The 20434-nt window shown below is 47.5% G+C and overlaps 2 protein-coding genes across 2 annotated transcripts in view; both read left to right on the forward strand.

Annotated features, from left to right (window-relative positions):
* Nucleotides 1-20434, forward strand: part of LOC119446191 (fatty-acid amide hydrolase 2-A-like) — a 334649-nt gene that overhangs the window by 210843 nt on the left and 103372 nt on the right.
* The window catches only part of LOC119446181 (fatty-acid amide hydrolase 2-A-like), a 46618-nt gene that overhangs the window by 9396 nt on the left and 16788 nt on the right, over nucleotides 1-20434 (forward strand). The window contains exons 3-5 of the mRNA XM_049660643.1: nucleotides 3173-3383; nucleotides 7673-7810; nucleotides 8743-8900. Coding sequence (XP_049516600.1) covers nucleotides 3227-3383; nucleotides 7673-7810; nucleotides 8743-8900 — 453 coding nt within the window. The 5' untranslated portion in view covers nucleotides 3173-3226. The remainder of the gene's footprint in view (nucleotides 1-3172; nucleotides 3384-7672; nucleotides 7811-8742; nucleotides 8901-20434) is intronic.

Consider the following 20434-nt stretch of genomic DNA (forward strand, 5'->3'; position numbering starts at 1 on the left):
AAGTTTCGAGACTGATTTATTTTCTTCTCTAGAAATAATTCCCCAAAACAAATGTTGGTGCGTATGTGTAGTGCTATCTTTTCGGGCTAACCTGAGCTATTTATGTTAATTGCTTTGGCAGCCGCTAGATGGCACTAATGTAGAAAAATACGTTGCCACTTGTTGTCTGCGAATTCTATTGTGAGTGAATGTGGAGAGATGGATGTCCACCTCGAACAGCATGTAAACATAGAATTCTGTGTGAAGCTTGGCAAGACAGCCAGACGGACGTTTAGGCTCCTTTGTGACACGGCTACGAGACATTATCGTGGGCGCGAGTTTTCGAGTGGCACAAGGGGTTCCTTTCGGGGATAATGGCGGTGGAAGACGACACAAGGCAGGCGCGCCCTGCAACCTCGCGGAATGAAAACAACGTGGCTCGGATCAGGGAGATCGTACAGCAAGACCACACCATTACAGTCCGCATGCTATCGGATGCTCTCGACATTAAGACAACATTCCACCAAATTTTGTGCGAGAACTTGGGGAAACGAAAGCTGAGTGCCAGACTTTCGCCGCACTCCCTCACACAGGACTAAAAGGACACGCAGGCATCAGTGAGTGCTGATTTGCTCTCCGAAGCAGAGAAGGATGCTGCATTCGTCGACAGCATCATTGCTGAAGACGAAACATTATGTTTTCAATACGATCTTCAAACAAAGAGGCAGAGCGCCGAAAGGCGGTACACAAGCTCTCCAGCTTCGAGAAAGGTGCGGCGACAGAAGACCAAACCAAAGACGATGCTGATAGTTTTTTGTTTCGATGCCAGAGGTGTCATACACCTCGAGTTCGTCCCAAAAAGGCAGACGGTGAATCGGGAATTTTATATCCGCGTGCTCACACACATGCGTGATGCACTGCGACGCCGTCTCCTTAGCTTATGGGCATCTGGACAATGGAGCCTTCTTCACGATAACACAAGGCCGCACACTGCTTTCAGCGTGACAAAATTTCTCGCTAAGCACAGCATGACTGTACTTCCCCATCCGCCATACTTGCCTGACCTCTTCCTATGCGATTTTTTCCTGTTTCCGCGTGTGAAGAGAGCCCTAAAGGTCGCTGGATGGGGAGCGTGGAAGCCATTCAAGACGCCACGACAAAGGAGCTGACAGCCCTGCGAAAAGAAGCGTTTTCCAAGTGTTTCCAAGACCTCAAGAAGCATTGAAAGCTGTGTATAGACTGCAAGGAACCTATAGAAACCTTGCTGCTTTCTCCACTGTGTTCAAATCTTCAGTGGCACTGGCTCTGTCAGCAACTTCTTCCACCTGCCATGAATTCTGTATATGAAATGTTCCGCTTAAGCTGAGTTCTATATATTTGCTTGTATGTCCGTTTTACTTGAGATGGTGGCGAGTGTCCTGCTTGGTGTTGAAACTTGGCTTTCTGTTGCTTTCTTTTAAAAAATTTTTCCAGCACTAGTGACACTAGTGCTTGAAGAAACACTTAAGACATCTTTTCATCGATGCAGTATATAAGTTCAGTGGTAGCCATTGGCAATTGTTGAAGCTGTGTGTGTACACAGCGTGTTCAATACATACATTGAGAAAGTAAACGTTGGTGTTCTGATGACATTGTTTGCGATTGTGAACTTATAATATGCAGGCTTGATATTGCTTCAAATAAGCATTTCAGTTTTTCTATTTTAATTTGCCTGAAAGGAAGAGCTGGATCTAAAAGCTGAGGCATAAGCTTGACAAAAGTTCTCGCCTCCTTTGAATTGGCAAACAGAAGTGCAGGCATCATTGTGGCAGACACTTGTTCTCGAAACCGTAATATTGTTCGCGAAAGCACTTGTTCTCAGAAGAAAATTGCCCTTATGACTAATATTTCTTTTAAGACTAGCATTGTAAAAGACCATCTGTCATGTCACACCACCTAGCCCGACCCGTCATTTTTGTACACACCCCTTGCACTATGCTTTGCCAGATGTTATGTGACATCTTACTGCTAAAATAACACGCATAACAGTTTTCTACATGTCCTACATGATTTCCAAGGTCACATTGGGGAAAAAACACTCTGCTTTGCCAGATGTTATGTGACACAGTACTGCTAAAATACCGCGCATCACAGTTTTCTACATGTCCTACATGATTTCCAAGGTCACATTGGGGAAAAAATGGTTCCCTAAATACACTGGTAGGGAAGCTTTGCTTAGTTAAAATGAGCTAACAAAAAGCCATGTCCGTCAGCTTTGCCTGCTTTATGCGAAACTTGCTAACATCCTTCTCCAGGGCATCCGGGTCTCTCACGAAAATGAAGCACTGGAGGGACTGAATCATCTGCAATGTCTCCTGCGAGAACACTGGGGCAGCCTGCCCAACCATGTCGTCGTTGCCGTTGACACTGTCATCGCTATCTGCTGCTAGCACCTCTGTCACAATTGTCTTATAAGCCAGTTGCTCTAATGTTTCGAATGCATCATCTGCATGTAGAAACTCTGAGTGCTGATGTGCCATCGATGACTGCAGACTGCGTCGTGCATTGCTCATGATCCGTTGGCAGATCAGCCATTCACCGTTCCGGCCGCGATACAAGGAAACCGGGGAGCCAAACTCGCATTGGGACCATGCAACAAAGACAAACAAAAACACTGAGGCGAAGCAGACCTCTTGTGGTCTAATGGCCCTTTTGACCAACTTGACGCAGTATAGACACTTCTGTGAAAGGGATACAAAAGAGAGTTGTGTGAGGCGGACGCTTGGTGTGCACAGCATGTAGACTTGTGAAATGGCTCAGATTTATTAGTTACCAATAACGCGGCATGGGAACATTGTAGTAAGCAGTTTATTTTACCATAGAACACTCGCAAAAGTTTACATTGCCGAGGCTGCTCATTGTTATATCCAATATATTCTTGGAACCGGTACTGTTGTAAACAGGTTCAACTGTAGATTGTTTTCTTATAGCCCGTTTAGTCACATTGAGGTTAAGGAGCAATCGAAAAATTGCTCTTTTCTGATCACTTTTGTTTTCTGATGAAAATGCTCTAGGTTTTAGTTGCTAGCTAAGGTACGGGTGGCTACGGTGTCAGCCATGGAAGTACTCGTTTCTGATCATTTTTGTTTTCTGCTGAATGTCACACTGACAAGAACTGTCCTGCCTAATCGCCATCCTATTTGTATGACCACAGGCATGCTACAAGACTCTGGTCTGGTGCTGCGGAAGGGCTTCCGCTCCCCACAGGATGCCGACGGCATGGCCTTACTGCGTGCGGCCAGTGCCATCCCGCCGGCGCTCACCAACATCTCGGAGCTGTGCATGTGGTGGGAGTCGTACAACAACTTGCACGGACGTACCAACAATCCCATACGACAGTCGCCGCATTTGTGGCAGATCCAGTGGTCAGTTCGTGTTTTTTCTCATGCAGCTGCACGTTTGTTTTGCTATGGTAGCATCAGCTGTCGCTTGCAATTGTCACAGACGGGCAGGTAAGAGGATCATTTATTAGTAAAAGGAATTCGCTGACAAGTGTGATAAACAAGAGATTGATGTTTCAGAATCTGTGTAGATCACTTTTCCACATTGATCCAGTAATTGCAAAATTCAGTGTCGCGGCAGGGGTGTGGGGGCACAAATGGCACCATGCCTCAACACTTTACGCACTGCAGTTGCCTCACGCCTGCTTGACAGACTTGGTTCAATTCAGGCTTGAGGAAACAGTGGACGTTTGCAACTTTACATTGGAAGAGCATTTAGTATGTTTGCATCTACTAGTGCTTTGAGCTAACCAGCTAGTTGTACAGACAATCAATGTGGAATTCATTGAAAATGCTCTAGGTTAACAGGGTTTTTTAGTTGATAGCTAAGGTAAGGGTGGCTGCGGTGTCTGCCATGGAAATACGTGGAGAATTTCTCTCATGTGTGGGGAAATACTGGAGAAAGGCCCCAATGGAAACATTGCACTCACCACTTGCTAGGAATTGGAGACCGCAGGCGACATCAGTGGGTGTCTCGCCTGGTAGCTCCTGTAGTGCTTGCACTTCTTGTGTGCAGCCCACGAGAGGAAATGCTCCTTGTCTTTCAAACCTGCTGGCACAGGTATGCTTGGTCAATGTGAGGCTTCACATGCAGGGACCGCACAACAGGTGCCAGAGAATTCATCCTAGGGCTCGAAGAATACATGCAGTGATGAAAGTGCGCCTCCAATTGCTCCAAACTGCTCCAAAAGAGAAATGCTGCAACATGCTGCTCCAAACTGACACTTTTGTCAGTAGTTGCCCCGAAACGGCGCTGGGGAATTCGATCTCGTACTGATTACCAACTGCTGCTGTGGCAGCTGTGATATGTGACTGATTACGTTTGCATTGTGATGCTCAGCTTTATCGGCTTTGATCTCATTTCTGGCACAAGAACTGTCATTTTCAATATGTAGCCCATTTAGCTGTATTTTTGTACTTGACATGCAGACTATTTTGGTGAAATGTGAAAGTGACTGAGATTACTTCGATGTCATACCGATTATGAAGTGCTGATTTGGCACCATTAAAGTGATTGTGATTACTTTTATAATGTGGTGCTCAGCTTTACCGGTTTGATCTCAATTCTGCCGCAAGTACTCGTATTTTAAGTATATAGCACATTTTACTAAGTGTTCGATAACATCCATTTTCTTAATTGTTTTTCTTTAAATTTGCATTGTATGGGCAATATTTATCATAATAAATATCTTCATGACCTTCTAGAGAAATTTCAGTCTTGCTTCGCCTCTTCGTCTAAAGTCCGCCAAACACCCCTCACCAAGCCGTGGCCTAGTGGTAGAGTTCCCACCTCGGCTGCAGGAGGTTGTGGGTTCGATTCCCACCGCCACCGGGCACACACTGGTTCAAAGAGGCATAAGCGTAACCTAGCCTGGCGTTCGGCTTCCTTCAGGGGTGATATGCTTGGGAAAGGAGTCTGCTTCCTGAATTTCCGCCGAAACCCTCGCGAGCACAAAAAACAAAGCTTCCATTGCGGCCATTTCCCACGTGGCTCTCCAAATGCACCTATTGAGGTGGGGACGCTTTCGGCAGAGTGTACTAGAATGGGGGAGTGGGTCCAGAATGCCTTGGCAAGTGCCAAGGATGAAGCGAAAAACGTTGAAAGTGTGGCGGCGCTGCCGTTGCCTTATTCTGAATCTCGGGCCAATAGACGTTGGCTCCGGCTGTTTCAGCAGCGCTCATTGGCTGAGGTGAGCTCACGGGCTGAGTAGCTGTCGTCTGCTCAATGCACCATCGTTGTTGGGTCATTTGCATTCTTTCTGCGGCTATTTTTCCATTTCATTTACAATAGATTGGTGGGGAATAATATCAGTGTTGCCGCCACTGAGTATCCGCCTGTCAAAGCTCCATGCAGCAGCGGTAGGGTCTCCAATGCGACAAGCATCCGGCCGGCGCGTGGGGCCGCTCATTCGGGAGAAAGCGACAGTGGCGCCACCAACTTTTCAATAAAAAAAAGCCTCAGCAGGAAGCCTGCGTTGCACCCACTCAACCAATTTAGTACACTCTACCTTCGGGTTGAGAACAAAAACCTCTTTCCAGGCGTTGTGGTCCCACAATGGCCGAGCACCAGGCCGGGAGCATGCTTGTACCTATTTTACCGGTAGGTACCTTGCGGCAGCACTTGTCTCCCACAGCTGCGGCAGATGCTCTCCAACAAGGCCAGTTTTGTCATGCTGTTGGACGACAAGGTGAACAAGATGACAAGGTGGTTTTGTTCTAGGTCAGAACCGTTTCGTCAGACCCTCTACTTTCTCGTCTTCTCCGTGCGCTTTCTCCCCAAAACGCTAGGTGGCAATATCAACATTTATGAAACGCTTTGGTGATACATTTAGCTCCAGGAGTTGTATGGCATATTTTGCCAACTGCTTCGAAAACACCAATAGCTGCTCCAAATTAGCATTTTTTCTGCTTCGAAAACACTTATGGCTGCTCCAAAGTGGCATTTCTTTCTGCTACGAAATCTGCTCCAAAAAGTAATATGTTGCTTTTGTCACTGTACATGCCATCAAATAGCCATGCACTCTGTTGAGTGTGCTTGCAGTAGTTTGGATAAATGCAGATCTAAACACAGCCTTGCTCATATGTATTTGATGTCGGCTTTGCTTAAGAAGGAGCAAATGTATGGAAGTAGGGATGTAGCAGCATTTGCTTCTAAACTGGAGGTAGCATCATCTTTGGGTGGCATTAGGCAGTGGTTCATTCCCCCTCCCCCCCAAAAGATTATTTGAGACATGCAGTTGTTGCGAAACATGCATGGCGGTGAACCTCAAAGGGTTAAATGTTCAATTCAGTTCACGTTTATGTTTCGCGTTTATATCCTGGAAAGGAATATAGGCTAAAAGCCAAACACGCCTCCAGCACATAAAGCAGCAGCAGCAGTTCAACAACAATGCAAGGAGGTGATGAGAAGTTGTATTAGCCATAAGGCAGTAAGCAAGCAATAAGTTGTCTAGCCCATTCCATCGGGCAACTGGGCGATATCAGGGTCTGCTGCATAGCAGGCCCGTAGCCAGAGGGGGGGGGGGGTGTTTCTAGGGCCACCCTCCCCCCCCTCGAAATTTTGATCGTTCCATGTCCTACGGCGCTGAGTACATCGGCCGAACGGGCCACCGCATAAGCGACCCGGAGCATCGCAATAGAGCAGAAGACTGCACCCTACAGTCATCGGCTCTATGCACGGCCCGCTTCGCAATGTCATGCTTGCACTTGTCAGTAATAATAAAATATTATTGTAAAAGTCATAATTTACATAATGCGATTTATACCGAAAATAATTACTGAAAAATAGGTGGTTTCCTCGTATAGTCAAGGCCGTCAGCGAGTGCCCCCACCCTCCCCCCGAAAAAAATGCCTGGCTACGGGCCTGCTTCATACGTTCGATTCTGCATTGTGGACACACAATGCAGCTATGCTGGCTACATTAATCGATGTTATTGAAGTTGTTAATCACGTTGCAGAAAGAAAATTGGGATCACAAAGATTAGTAAGAGCCTAGTGGCAGTGCCCTTGGTAGCAATGACTGCATGCACGCTACAATGTCAACCTAGCAGCATTATGTGTATAGTGTAAACTTCACAGTGTTCAAACATGATTGCTCTGTAAAATTCTTTAGCAAGCACCTGCTTGTGAACATGCATCCTGTGCAAAAATTGAAGCGCAACCAAATTACATCTCTTTTTGCGCACTAGTTGTATAACATTCTTTGATGCTTTTGAAAGAAAGTGATAGTTCGGTTGATGTGTCCTGCACTTCACCAAAACATTGTATATAAATGGAACACATGTTTATTTCTCATCGAGCTTTGTTAGGCATTGTCTTTTCATTCTTTTTAGGAAGTCTGAGAAGTGGAAGATTTTCACCACTAAAAACGCATTTTCACATTTGTTTGCCTTTTAGTCATAGTAATTCATATTTTAATGGCGCAGCAGCCATTGCTGCAATAATGTGCCAGGGCTGAATATGTGAACTCTGACTGACTTCTGCTGGTGCTAATAACCAAAAGCAAGTGGTTGTAAATCAAATTTAAATGACAAATTGCAGTATCAATCAAATTTACATTATTTGTTGAAATTGTTTGTTTGCTTGTGCCCTGTCCATAGTGCACTTCTGCGACTTTTAACGCTACATCTCACAGACATTTTTTTGCCACGTAGCACTATCATCACACACAGGGGGTGAGGGAAGCCTCATCGCTAGTGCTGGCTCCGTAATTGGTGTTGGAACTGACATCGGCGGCAGCATACGGATGCCAGCATTCTTCAAGGGCATCTTCGACCACAAGCCAAGAAGAGGTGACGCATTTTTCTGTGTTCCGATATTGCTGCCTGCACTTTCTTCATTTGCGTATGTCGGGCTACTCTGTGGCATTATGAATTTCTGTGACCACTTTAGCCTGAAGCCTTACCTTCAATAGTGCATTAATTAGTTGGCATTGCATTGTGGCTGCCGGAAAGATGTTTTTTATGCCATTATGCTTAGCGTATTATTGTAACTGTAGGCATGCTGTCTTGTATCATCTGTCCACCTCCTTTCATTATAACAACAGCGCATGTATACTGAATGGGGGCAGGCCAGGCGATATTTAGACAATGTTAATGGAAGCCGCAAGCTGCACCACCACACAAAGGTTGCATAGAAGGAATCGAGAGGAGAGGCACTTGTCCTGTCATTTTGCTTTTCTCTGTTTCATCTGTTGTATCGCTTAGCCAAAGCGAATGTGTCTGGGTTGATTCTTAGGAGTGCATACATAACGGGGTCAAAGAATGTGTTCGTGCACTCCACATTGTATAGGTATGAAAGTGGTCACAACTGCAAACGTAAATGTGCTCCCCCGTGAAGACGGAACAAAAAAAAAAAAGCTGCTTGTGTGCAAGATGCGTAGTTCACTTGCACACAATGTGCATATGCTACGAGACGTGGCACGCATGTGCCAATCATCTCAAAGAGCTGTTTTGGTGTTGGCATGAGAGAAGTATGTATGCAGTTGTGGCTTAATGGTTAGAGCATCTGGTTGTTCTGCTGGGAGACCGAGATTCAATCCCATCGTCAGACATGTAATTATTTTCTATTAATTTCTGTGCTTGAGCTATTTAGCAAGACGGCGGCAGCCATGATCAGCTAAGTCCAGGAGGGTTCGCTAGGAAAATCTCGCTTTAATAAACCTACTTGGCATGTCTATCGATTGCTTGCGTCGTCTGACGGTGGCTGTGCACGCTGTCTTCAGGGCTGGTATCCAACAAGGGCCAGTACCCACCGGCACGCGATCACTCTTTGGACGCCTGCCTCGTGGCAGGTCCCATGTGCCGGTATGCCCAGGACCTCGAACCCATGCTGGCCGTAATGGCGGGACCCCGTGCATCCCTGGTGCCATTCAACACTAAGGTGCGAGAAGAATCGAGAGAACTGAGGGGCACGATTTTCTGTTGGCTACGATGGTACAAAGCACACGGATGATGGAGAGTTTTAGTTTGTTCGTGAACTTCTTGCCATTTACGGATGACAGATTTACCAGAGCTGTGGGCAACAGTAGCGAAGCTGGCGGCGACATCTTGTGATGCTTTGTCCAATGGCAAAGTGCTTGTAAAATGTTTGTCGTACGAGTGCCCTTGTCAAAAAAAATTTGAAAAGGGCTGCACGCTTACAATTATGTCACTACCAATGCTTTACACCAGCAGTTAAGCAGAATATGATAGGTCACTTCAGTGCAGCATAATCTTGATAAATAGAACTTCAAGGGACCGAAGAAATGAATTCCATTTAACAGGAGTTGCGTTTACTGAGAAAGATGAGCAAGGGTGCAGCACTATGTGCATACACCCTCTTAATATTGTCACGTGCAGGAGAAGGCCTTCAGAGCAAGAAGTACTGCACCGGCAGAGACGAGCACTAGCCAGGAAGATGGCTGACCCCAAAAAACGAAAAACCTCTTCTTCTTCTCTCCTTGCCCAAATACTGGCTCGCGCTCGCCGCAGCTCGTGACCTGGTGGCATTTTCCCCCTGTGAAAAAAACGGGCATCGTCCTGATGCTAGCGCTAGTCGACGTATGTAGAGGGAAAGAAAAAAGAGGGAACGAACATAAAGTATGCACAAGTAAGGGGTGAGGGAGAGAAAAATAAAGTATGGCATAAAGTTGAGAAGCTGTCGCACTATCGCGCGAAATAAGGATTGAGTCGTACAACGTGCACAATCTCCGAGTGGTGCCTTTGACGCTGGGACGATATGGCACTATCCGTAAGAACCTCGTAGTTCACGTCACTAACGCGACGCAGCACTTTGTAGGGTCCAAAGTAGCGACTGAGCAGTTTCTCTGACAACCCCTGGCGGCGCACCGGCGTCCACACCCAAACTTGATCGCCCGGGTGGTATTCCACTTGGCGATGGCGAAGATTGTAGCGGCGTGCATCTATACTCTGCTGTTGCGTGATGTGTAGGCGTGCCAATTGGCGAGCTTCTTCGGCGTACTGCGTAAATTGCTCAGCGTCAGGGGTGAGCAACGCGTCGTAATCGTGTGGAAGCATCGCATCCAGCATGGTCTGAACCTCACGTCCATAGACAAGAAGGCGTGAATCGCGTTGTCTCCTGGATGGCAGAGTTGTACGCAAATGTTACGTACGGTAGAACCTGATCCCACGTCTTGTGTTGTACATTGGTGTACATGGATTACATGTCGGCGATGGTTTTGTTCAATCGTTCCGTCAACCCATTGGTCTGCGGATGATATGCAGTGGTCTTGCGATGGCTCGTCTAGCTTAGCTTGAATACGTCCTCAATCAGCTTGGCTGTGAAAGCTGTGCCTCTGTCAGTGATCACGTACGACGGCGCTCCATGTCGAAGAACGATCTGGTCTATAAAGAACTGGGCAACATCGGCAGCCGTAGCGCGTTGTAGCGCCCTTGTCTCGGCGTATCTGGTTAAGTAGTCTGTGGCGACTACGATCCACTTGTTCCCGGCTGATGATAGTGGAAAAGGCCCGAGTAAATCCATTCCTATTTGATCGAATGGTGCCCTGGGTGGTGCGATCGGTTGCAGCAGCCCCGCGGGCTTCAGTGGCGGGGATTTGCGGCGTTGACATTCACGACAACTCTTGACGTAGCGCTTTACAGATGTAGAAAGTTTGGGCCAGTAGTACGCCTGTCGAACTCTGGCGAGAGTTCGTGAGGAGCCTAAGTGACCAGATGTGGGCTCGTCATGGCAGGCAAGAAGAATGTCGTCGCGCATGTCAGCAGGTATGACGAGAAGGTAGGGTTTGCCGTTGCTGTTCGAGTTTTTCTTATACAGGACACCACTTCGAAGGCAGAAGGACGAGAGACTGCGAGAAAGGCGTCGAGGTATGGGAGAGTTGCGTCCTTCGAGGTTTTCGATTATTGTGCGGATTGCGGCATCCTCACGCTGTCGTGCAATCAAGTCTGCTGCGGTAAGGGCCCCAAGGAATCCGCTGTCATCCTCAGCGGCTGGATCACAAACATCGGTGGGTGCACGCGACAACGAATCCGCATCTTCGTGCTTGCGGCCTGATCTGTATACGATGGTCAGATCGAATTCTTGCAGACGAAGGCTCCATCGTGCGAGTCGCCCAGCGGGGTCTCATATATTGGTCAACCAGCACAATGAATGGTGGTCGGTCACTACTTTGAAGGGGCGACCGTAGAGGTAAGGCCGAAACTTCATGGTCGCCCATACCACTGCAAGGTGGAATAGTTGGCTTCTGCACGTGAAAGAGTACGGCTGGCGTAAGCTATCACACGCTCTGTGCCCTCTTGGTGTTGGATCAGGATGGCGCCAAGACCCACGTTGCTGGCGTCGGTATGGACTTCAGTATCAGCGTCCTCGTCAAAGTGAGCAAGAACTGGTGGTGTCTGCAAACGCTTCCGCAGCTCGGTAAAAGCTGCGTCTTGCTCTTCATTCCACACAAATGGTACATCTTCTCGTGTGAGGCGAGTCAGAGGTTCGGCAATCCTAGAAAAATTGGCGATGAAGTGGCGATAGTATGCACAGAGCCCCAGAAAGCGACGGACCGCTTTCTTGTCACGGGGAACAAGAAACGAGGCTACGGCGGTGGTCTTGTCAGGGTCAGGCCGAACGCCATCCGCGCTCACAACATGGCCGAGAAACTTAAGTTCTTTATAACCGAAGTCGCATTTCTCTGGCTTCAGTGTGAGGTTAGCGGCACGGAGAGCGTCCAGCACAGTCTTCAGACGATTCAGGTGTTCCTCAAAGGTCGCCGAAAATACGACGACGTCATCAAGATAAACGAGGCAAGTATGCCACTTCAAACCGGTGAGAACAGTGTCCATCATTCTTTAGAATGTCGCAGGTGCAGAACACAAGCCGAAAGGGAGCACTTTGAATTCATACAGGCCATCCGGTGTAACAAAGGCAGTTTTCTCGCGATCTCGTTCATCAACTTCAATCTGCCAGTATCCGCTTTTCAAATCTATAGATGAAAAATACTTGGCGCGTCGCAGTCTGTCGAGTTAATCATCGATGCGGGGCAGTGGATAGACGTCTTTTTTAGTCACGCTGTTTAGCCGCCTGTAGTCAACGCAGAAACGTAGTGTTCCGTCCTTCTTCTTCACGAGGACGACCGGCGATGACCAGGGACTTTTGGAAGGCTGTATAAGATCGTTCTAAAGCATCTCTTCGACTTGCGTATGCATCGCGTCCCGTTCTTTGGCCGAAACTCGGTAAGGCTGTTTTATGGGCGAGACGTCGGTATACGTAATGATTCGGTGTTTCGTGATGGGTGTCTGACGCACCTTAAAGGACGAGGCGAAATATTCTTGGAATTGAAGCAGCAGTTCATGCAGCGCTATTTTTTGTTCCTCCGGTAGAGTCGAATTAATGTCTACTTTGCCTAGTGATGCCGTCGCAGCCCCTGGTGTCGATTTGAGAGCATTGTCCAGTGATGCAGACGTAAAACATTCAGCAGTCTCCGTTATGGGGTGGGCGAGAGCGATGGCAGTGCGACGAAAAAGGTGACGGTACTCATTACTAAAATTCGTCACAATCAGCGTAGAACATCCGTCACGAAGCATGACGAGGCTGCGAGCGGCGCAGAGACCTAGTGTGAGCAAGAGCGACATGTTGCCTTCAGCGACTGCCTCACCGTCACGTAACTTGTCACACACGACATCAACGAGGACACTCGAACGCGGGGGTAACGAGACGTTGTCGGTATAAACGCGAAACGTGCTGAGATGGCTGTCGTCGGTTTTGTCTGCTGCTCTCTCTGTCGAGAAGGTCACGGTGCGCTCCCGCAGGTCGATGATAGCGCCATATTCCCGTAGAAAGTCGATTCCCAGGATGATGTCTCGGGAACATTCGCGAAGTACAAGGCAACTGGAGAGAAACATACGTTCACGAATGCTAACTCGGAGTGTGCATATACCAAGTGGGGTGACTACATGTCCGCCGGCAGTACGAATTTATGTTCCGTACCAAGGCGTAACTACTTTCTTCAGGTGTGTCGCTAGTTTTCGGCTCACAATCGAGTAATTTATTTATTTTATTTATTTTTATTTATTAGTATACCCTCAAGACCCAGAGGGCGTTACAGAGGGGGTGGGTACAATGTAAATAAAAAACAAAACAATAAAAGGAATTCATAGGAAAACAACAACAACATAAGTTTGCAGCTACACCAGTAAGTGTTCGGTAACTGCAGACTTGAACAATGCTTGGTCCTCAGTGGCAGCGATGGAGGGAGGAAGGTGATTCCACTCTCTACTTGTCTTCGGAAGAAAAGAATGTAAAAAAAGATTAGTGCGGCACAAAGGAACGGCAACTTTATTTGGGTGGTCAACACGTGATGAAAAGTAGGCAGGTTCTGAGATGAATTCCTGTCGAAGTACTTGATTATGAAAAAAAATTTCATGAAAAAGCAGGAGACGGGAAATCCGTCTTCTCATTACCAGGTCTGGAAGTTGAAGAGTGGATTTCATCAAGGTGACACTGGCAGTACGAGCATAATTATTGAGTATAAATCGAGCTGAACGGTTCTGGACCGATTCTAAGGTGTCAATTAGCGTTGATTGAGCGGGATCCCATACGGCTGAAGCGTACTCGAGCTTTGGACGGATTAATGTTTGATATAGCTGTAGTTTAAGGTGTGCTGGTGCTTGGCGAAAGTTTCGGCGAAGGTAACCAAGAGTACGACAAGCATTGTTAGTAATGTAGTTAATGTGAGAGTGCCATGATAAATCATTGGAAATGTAAACACCAAGGTACTTGTAAGTACTAACCTGCTCCAATTTAGTTCCATTCAAGGTGTAGGTAAAAGGTTCAGAAGTGTTAGAAAGACGCGAAATTGCCATACTTTTACATTTATTTACGTTAAGAGTCATTAGCCATGTACTACACCAGTCAGAGACGCGATTAAGGTCGGCTTGAAGAAGGTAGTTATCGTTTTCGTTAGTTATTCTACGGTACAGGACACAGTCATCTGCAAACAGTTTTATGGATGACTTGATGTTATGCGGAAGGTCATTGATATATATTAAAAAGAGCAAAGGACCTAAAACTGATCCTTGTGGAACGCCAGATTTAACTGCGCAGGGATGTGAGGAACAATCATTAGCTGTTACGTACTGAGTGCGGTTAGTCAGAAAGCATTCTATCCATTTGAGGATATTGGGGTCGATGTTTAGCGTGCTGAGCTTAAGTAGTAATAGTTGGTGCGACACTTTATCAAAGGCTTTTGCGAAGTCTAAAAACATACAATCAACCGGAATTCTATTATCTAGCGCTAAGATGACATCATGCGTAAAAGACAGAAGCTGAGTTTCGCACGAGTGGTGCTTACGAAAGCCGTGTTGGAACCTGCTGAAGAATGAGTTGGTTTCAAGAAATGTTATAAGGTTAGAATAGATTACATGTTCAAGCATCTTACAGGGGATACTTGTTAACGAAATTGGTCGGTAGTTTAAGGCAGAGTGTTGGTTACCGGATTTAAAGACGGGAATCACCTTCCAATCAGGTGGCAAAGTGGAGCACTGAAGAGACTGCATGAAAATGTGTGACAAAATTATGGAAGAGTACACTTCAGTGTTTTTCAGAAATTTCGCGTTTATCTCATCGGTGCCGCAGGCAGACGACAGCTTAAGTTTCCGGATTAGGTTAATGACTCCTTCAAATTCAATCATGAGAAAATCCATTGGAAAAAACCCGCGGTCGCATAGCTGCGGCACCGAAATTGCTCTTGAGTCAGAAAAACATTCTGAAAAAACATTGTTAAGAACGGAACAGCATTCTTCGTTGCGCAGTGCACGCCCATCGTAATCAGTAAGTGTTATTACGGTGTCTTTCATTGGTTTAACGCTTTTCCAAAACTTGGATGGGTCAGTAAACAACAGCGAGGGAAGCGTAATGTTGAGATAGTCACTCCTGGCGTTTTTGATAGAAGTGCGATATGCGGAAAGAGCTTCGCGATAAGCGTGCCAACGAAAAACACTGCTGCCAAGCTTTGCAGAACGGAAGAGGCGCTTTTTCTTATTAAGAAGCCTTTTTAGGTTTGTTGTAAACCATGGCGCTCGCTGCTTTTTGCATATAACTTGTAGTGGTACGTGCCTGTCAATCAATGAAGCGACTTCGTCTCTAAAGAGGCTCCAATTCTGCTCGAGTGACCTGTCAGAAAAGCCAGGCATATAATTATCGATGAACTGTTCCAGTTCCTTATTTATCGCTGCATAGTCCCCTTTCTTGTAGTTTCTTATAGTTTTGGTAATAGTAGTCCGGGGTGAAATGTCGACGTTTAAGGTAAATTCAAGGCAGCAATGGTCACTAAGACCAGGAAAATAAGTCAGTGAGTGCACCAAGTTTGGTGTCGTGGTCAGGATCAAATCCAACACGTTAGCAGACGTAAGGCCTACTCTTGTTGGTTTGGTCACCAGTTGAGTGAAATTGAAATCTAAACATAGATTAACAAATAGTTTATTCTCGACGGTCATTTCAGTGTTTGTAGGGCCGGTACCTGACCAATCAATTTTAGGGAAGTTAAAGTCTCCTAACAGAAACAAAGGAGCATGCGGGAATTGTACAACTAAGGAGTTCAACGCGTCATGTAATAATTCACAAAAATCAGGCGTCGCGTTGGGCGGCCTGTAGCACACACAAAAAAGAGCACTCTGATGACGCAAAGGGATGTTCGCACAAACAAGCTCTAAGGAAGAATTCACTGGTATCATATGTGACGCTAGGTTATCGGCTACTGCTTTAAGTACACCTCCCCCTTTTCCGGTGCGACGATCACATCGATAGACGGTGTATTTTTTATCGCAGTCAAATAGTTCGCTACTTGCTACTTCGGCAGAAAGCCACGTTTCTGTAAGCGCCACAACGTCAGCAGAGCATGAGTCAACGATAGCCGATAACGTGTCTCGCTTATTGGTTATGCTTCGCACGTTTGAAAGCAGCAAGGATATGCTTCGTGGAACAGAGGGAGAAACGTTTGTTGTGCTAGGACAAGTAAGTGGCACGACCTGCAGACGTAGAAGCGGACGAGAAATTGTTTGAACTTACGGCGCTGTCAGATTCTAGTTCACAAATACTATCGGTTGCTCGCGAGTAGACGAAGCACTTTTTCTGTATATATAATTTGTTGTAACGTACCGTGAACTGCTCCTTACTAGCCTTTCCGTATTCAAAAAGCTTTTTGCGCACACTTCTTGTAGCTTTGCTGAAGTCTTCATTAACCGACACGTCACAAGCCCTCAGTTTGGCTCTTGCGGCCAGAATGCCCTCGCGTAGCTTGGAAGACGCAAATTTGATTATGACAGGCCGGCACTTTCCCGGTGTGAATTTCCCCAGCCTGTGCGCACGAGATATGCGTTCGTCATCAGTACCCAGGTTAAGCTTCAACGTTGTATTAAGGATTTTACACACCTTTTCTTCACACTGGGCCCATGTTTCTGCAACACTGTCTTCAATGCCATGTAATATTAGATTATCTCGGCGAGAGCGATCTTCAAGCTCGTCAAGACGTTCGGTTAAAGTTGCCACTTGCAGTGACATGCCCAAGCACGCGTTTTCTCCAGTCAAGCGCATAGTGTCTTCTATCAGAGAAAGCCTGTTATGAATGTCGCAAATTTTTTCCTCGAGCGAGTTCTGCGCTTCTTTGACAGCGTTCAGAGATGCCATAACTTCATTGTGCTTTGCATTAACGTTCTTGTGAAGGGATTTTATCAAGGAAAGAAGTTCTTTGTGCTCTTTGCTTGGCTCCTCCTTTGGCGGCCCAGGGTTTAACTCCACATCACCGGCGAGAAACAGTAACTTTGTTACATATACACACTCGCAACCAAGAGAGAATAACACTTGTGGGCATGGAAGTACTAGCAAACAACGATTGCTAGATCTTTTACAGTTCAACGAAGGAGAAGAACCCACCTGCACGATAAAGCAGAATGGCGATTGAGGCGGCTGCATCACTGCAGTACTTCCATGCCCACTGAGCGGGGGCGGAGGAGGCCAGCTGCTTAAGAAGCCCTCTTGCGATGCATACGGCAATGTGGAAGACCAGGTTACGGCGAGTACAGGCTGGTACTCGCGAGGGAATGAAGCGGGCTCATCGCAACAGGCAAAAGGTGTTGCTGGCAGTTCAAGGGGGAACACGGCGTCACATCGAGGAGACGGTAGCTCGGTTCCTGCGCTGCTTTGCTGGATCCACATGGTAACAGTTATCAAAGCCTGCACGATAAAGCAGAATGGCGATTGAGGCGGCTGCATCACTGCAGTACTTCCATGCCCACTGAGCGGGGGCGGAGGAGGCCAGCTGCTTAAGAAGCCCTCTTGCGATGCATACGGCGATGTGGAAGACCAGGTTACGGCGAGTACAGGCTGGTACTCGCGAGGGAATGAAGCGGGCTCATCGCAACAGGCAAAAGGTGTTGCTGGCAGTTCAAGGGGGAACACGGCGTCACATCGAGGAGACGGTAGCTCGGTTCCTGCGCTGCTTTGCTGGATCCACGTGGTAACAGTTATCAAAGCCTGCACGATAAAGCAGAATGGCGATTGAGGCGGCTGCATCACTGCAGTACTTCCATGCCCACTGAGCGGGGGCGGAGGAGGCCAGCCGCTTAAGAAGCCCTCTTGCGATGCATACGGCTATGTGGAAGACCAGGTTACAGCGAGTACAGGCTGGTACTCGCGAGGGAATGAAGCGGGCTCATCGCAACAGGCAAAAGGTGTTGCTGGCAGTTCAAGGGGGAACACGGCGTCACATCGAGGAGACGGTAGCTCGGTTCCTGCGCTGCTTTGCTGGATCCACGTGGTAACAGTTATCAAAGCCTGCACGATAAAGCAGAATGGCGATTGAGGCGGCTGCATCACTGCAGTACTTCCATGCCCACTGAGCGGGGGCGGAGGAGGCCAGCTGCTTAAGAAGCCCTCTTGCGATGCATACGGCGATGTGGAAGACCAGGTTACGGCGAGTACAGGCTGGTACTCGCGAGGGAATGAAGCGGGCTCATCGCAACAGGCAAAAGGTGTTGCTGGCAGTTCAAGGGGGAACACGGCGTCACATCGAGGAGACGGTAGCTCGGTTCCTGCGCTGCTTTGCTGGATCCACGTGGTAACAGTTATCAAAGCCTGCACGATAAAGCAGAATGGCGATTCAGGCGGCTGCATCACTGCAGTACTTCCATGCCCACTCAGTTTGGGCATGGAAGTGTAGTTCAAATGAACACGCTTCTGACATCTGCACTTCAGCAACCCGCTGTGCCAACTGCGAAAGAGATCACCCCGCCTACTCGCGATCGTGCCACTCGTGGAAAAAAGAGTAACAAATTTCCTAGAGGCACGTAGGCCACAACCAGTCCAGTCCTTCATACTCCGGTGTGGCGCGCCGGGGGGCAGCGCCACATCTTTCGGCGGCTACCCAACTCACACGGAGTGTGACGGCGGTCACGCCATCAGCCCCCCCGGCTGGAGCAGCCAGCGCTGTTCCGCCCCCTTCCAAGAAGGGCCAGCAGACCTGCGGGCCTGCTGGACCCAGGGCCACTGCCCGTGCAGTTCGGCCTGAAACCCCCGCGAACGTCTCCGCTGAGCGGGCACTATCTACCGCCTCAGACGAGGTGATGGACACAAGCAAACCACCGGCGTCTCAGACACCCAAAGAACGGTGCAGCTCCCTGGAGTGCACCGGGAAAAAAGGAAAACCACGCATCACGGGGCCTGGAAAGGTCTCCTGAACTAACTTCTATCTTTCTGTACACACATCACTAACTTCTTTTCCATTATGGATACCCAAGTATTACAATGGAACGTGAGAGGACTTCTACGTAATCTTGACGATGTTAAAGAACTCCTCCGCAAATTCAGTCCAAAGGTGATGTGTGTACAAGAAACACACCTAAAATTAACACAGACGAACTTTCCATCAGCTTTCCAGAACAGAATTTGAGAGCTTCATCGATGAACTTCCTCAGCCATACATAGTCGCTGGTGACCTTAACGCTCATAGCCCCCTGTGGGGCGACTCTCGTTGCGATGCGCGAGGGCGCCTTGTCGAAAATTTTCTGTTTTCTTCAGGTGAATGTTTATTGAACAAGAAAGAACCTACGTACTACAGTATTACACATAACACATACTCGTTTATAGTCTTAAGCATAGTGTCGAGCACACTAATGCCATACCTGGAGTGGTCCGCTCTTAAGAACCCCTATGGAAGCGACCACTTCCCAATTATGTTGAACTCAACGAAACGGGATGGATGCTTGTCACCACCTCCTCGATGGAACGTGGACTCGGCGAACTGGGAACTGTTCCGAGAGCTAACACACTTAGGCCGTGATGACATTGTTGCTCTTAACGTAGACGACGCCGTAGCATATCTAACTGGTTTTATTATTGACGCAGCTACAAAATGTATTAAACAAACTAGCGGACTGGCTCAGAAGCGCCGCATTCCTTGGTGGAACGAAGAATGTCGTGAAGCGCGCAAAAATCAAAACAAAGCTTGGGGATTGCTTCGCGATTCTCCTACTGCCGAAAATCTTATTAATTTCAAACAAGTTAAATCGCAAGGCAGGAGGACACGTAGACATGCAACGAGAGAGAGTTGGGAGAGGTACATTTCTGGTATAAATTCCTACACAGACGAGGCAAAAGTATGGAACAGGGTGAATAAATTAAAGGGCCGTGCCCTTTAATTTATTCCCACTGCCCTCTGCCCTTAGTGAGCACCCAAGGAGATGGCCTGGAGGATCAGGCAGATTGTCTGGGCGAACACTTTGAATATGTCTCCAGTGCATCTCAATACACACAAACATTTCTGAGGTTCAAAGAGCGCGCAGAGCGGCAACCCCTCGATCGGAAATGTGCCCGAAATGAACATTACAACTGCCCGTTTAGTTTAGCTGAACTTAAAGCTTCTCTCGCTTGTTGCAACGGCTCGGCACCAGGTGCTGACCGTATCATGTATGAAATGATCAAGCACCTACACCCTGAAACACAAAAGACACTCCTCTCTCTTTTTCATGTCATGTGGGCTGCTGGTTCCATTCCATCTTCTTGGAAAGAAGCTATAGTAATCCCCATACTTAAACAGGGCAAGGACCCATCCTTACCTAGTAGCTGCAGACCCATTGCTCTGACAAGCTGTCTGTGCAAGCTCTTCGAAAAGATGATTAACTGGCACCTAATCTGTGTCCTAGAAAGCAACGGAATACTAGATCCTTAGCAATGTGGCTTCCGAGAAGGTAGGTCGACTACAGACCACCTTGTCCGCATCGAGGCAATCATAAGGGATGCCTTTATACACAAACAGTTTTTTCTCTCCGTATTTCTTGATTTAGAGAAAGCTTATGACACCACATGGCGCTTCGGTATTATCCGAGACCTTTCCGCTATGGGTGTCCGCGGCAACATGTTGAGTACTATCTAAAGCTACCTTTCTAACCGTACCTTTCGTGTAAGGGTGGGCC

This window comes from Dermacentor silvarum, chromosome 1 (assembly GCF_013339745.2).
Source record: "Dermacentor silvarum isolate Dsil-2018 chromosome 1, BIME_Dsil_1.4, whole genome shotgun sequence".
NCBI classification, from domain to species: Eukaryota; Metazoa; Arthropoda; class Arachnida; order Ixodida; family Ixodidae; genus Dermacentor; species Dermacentor silvarum.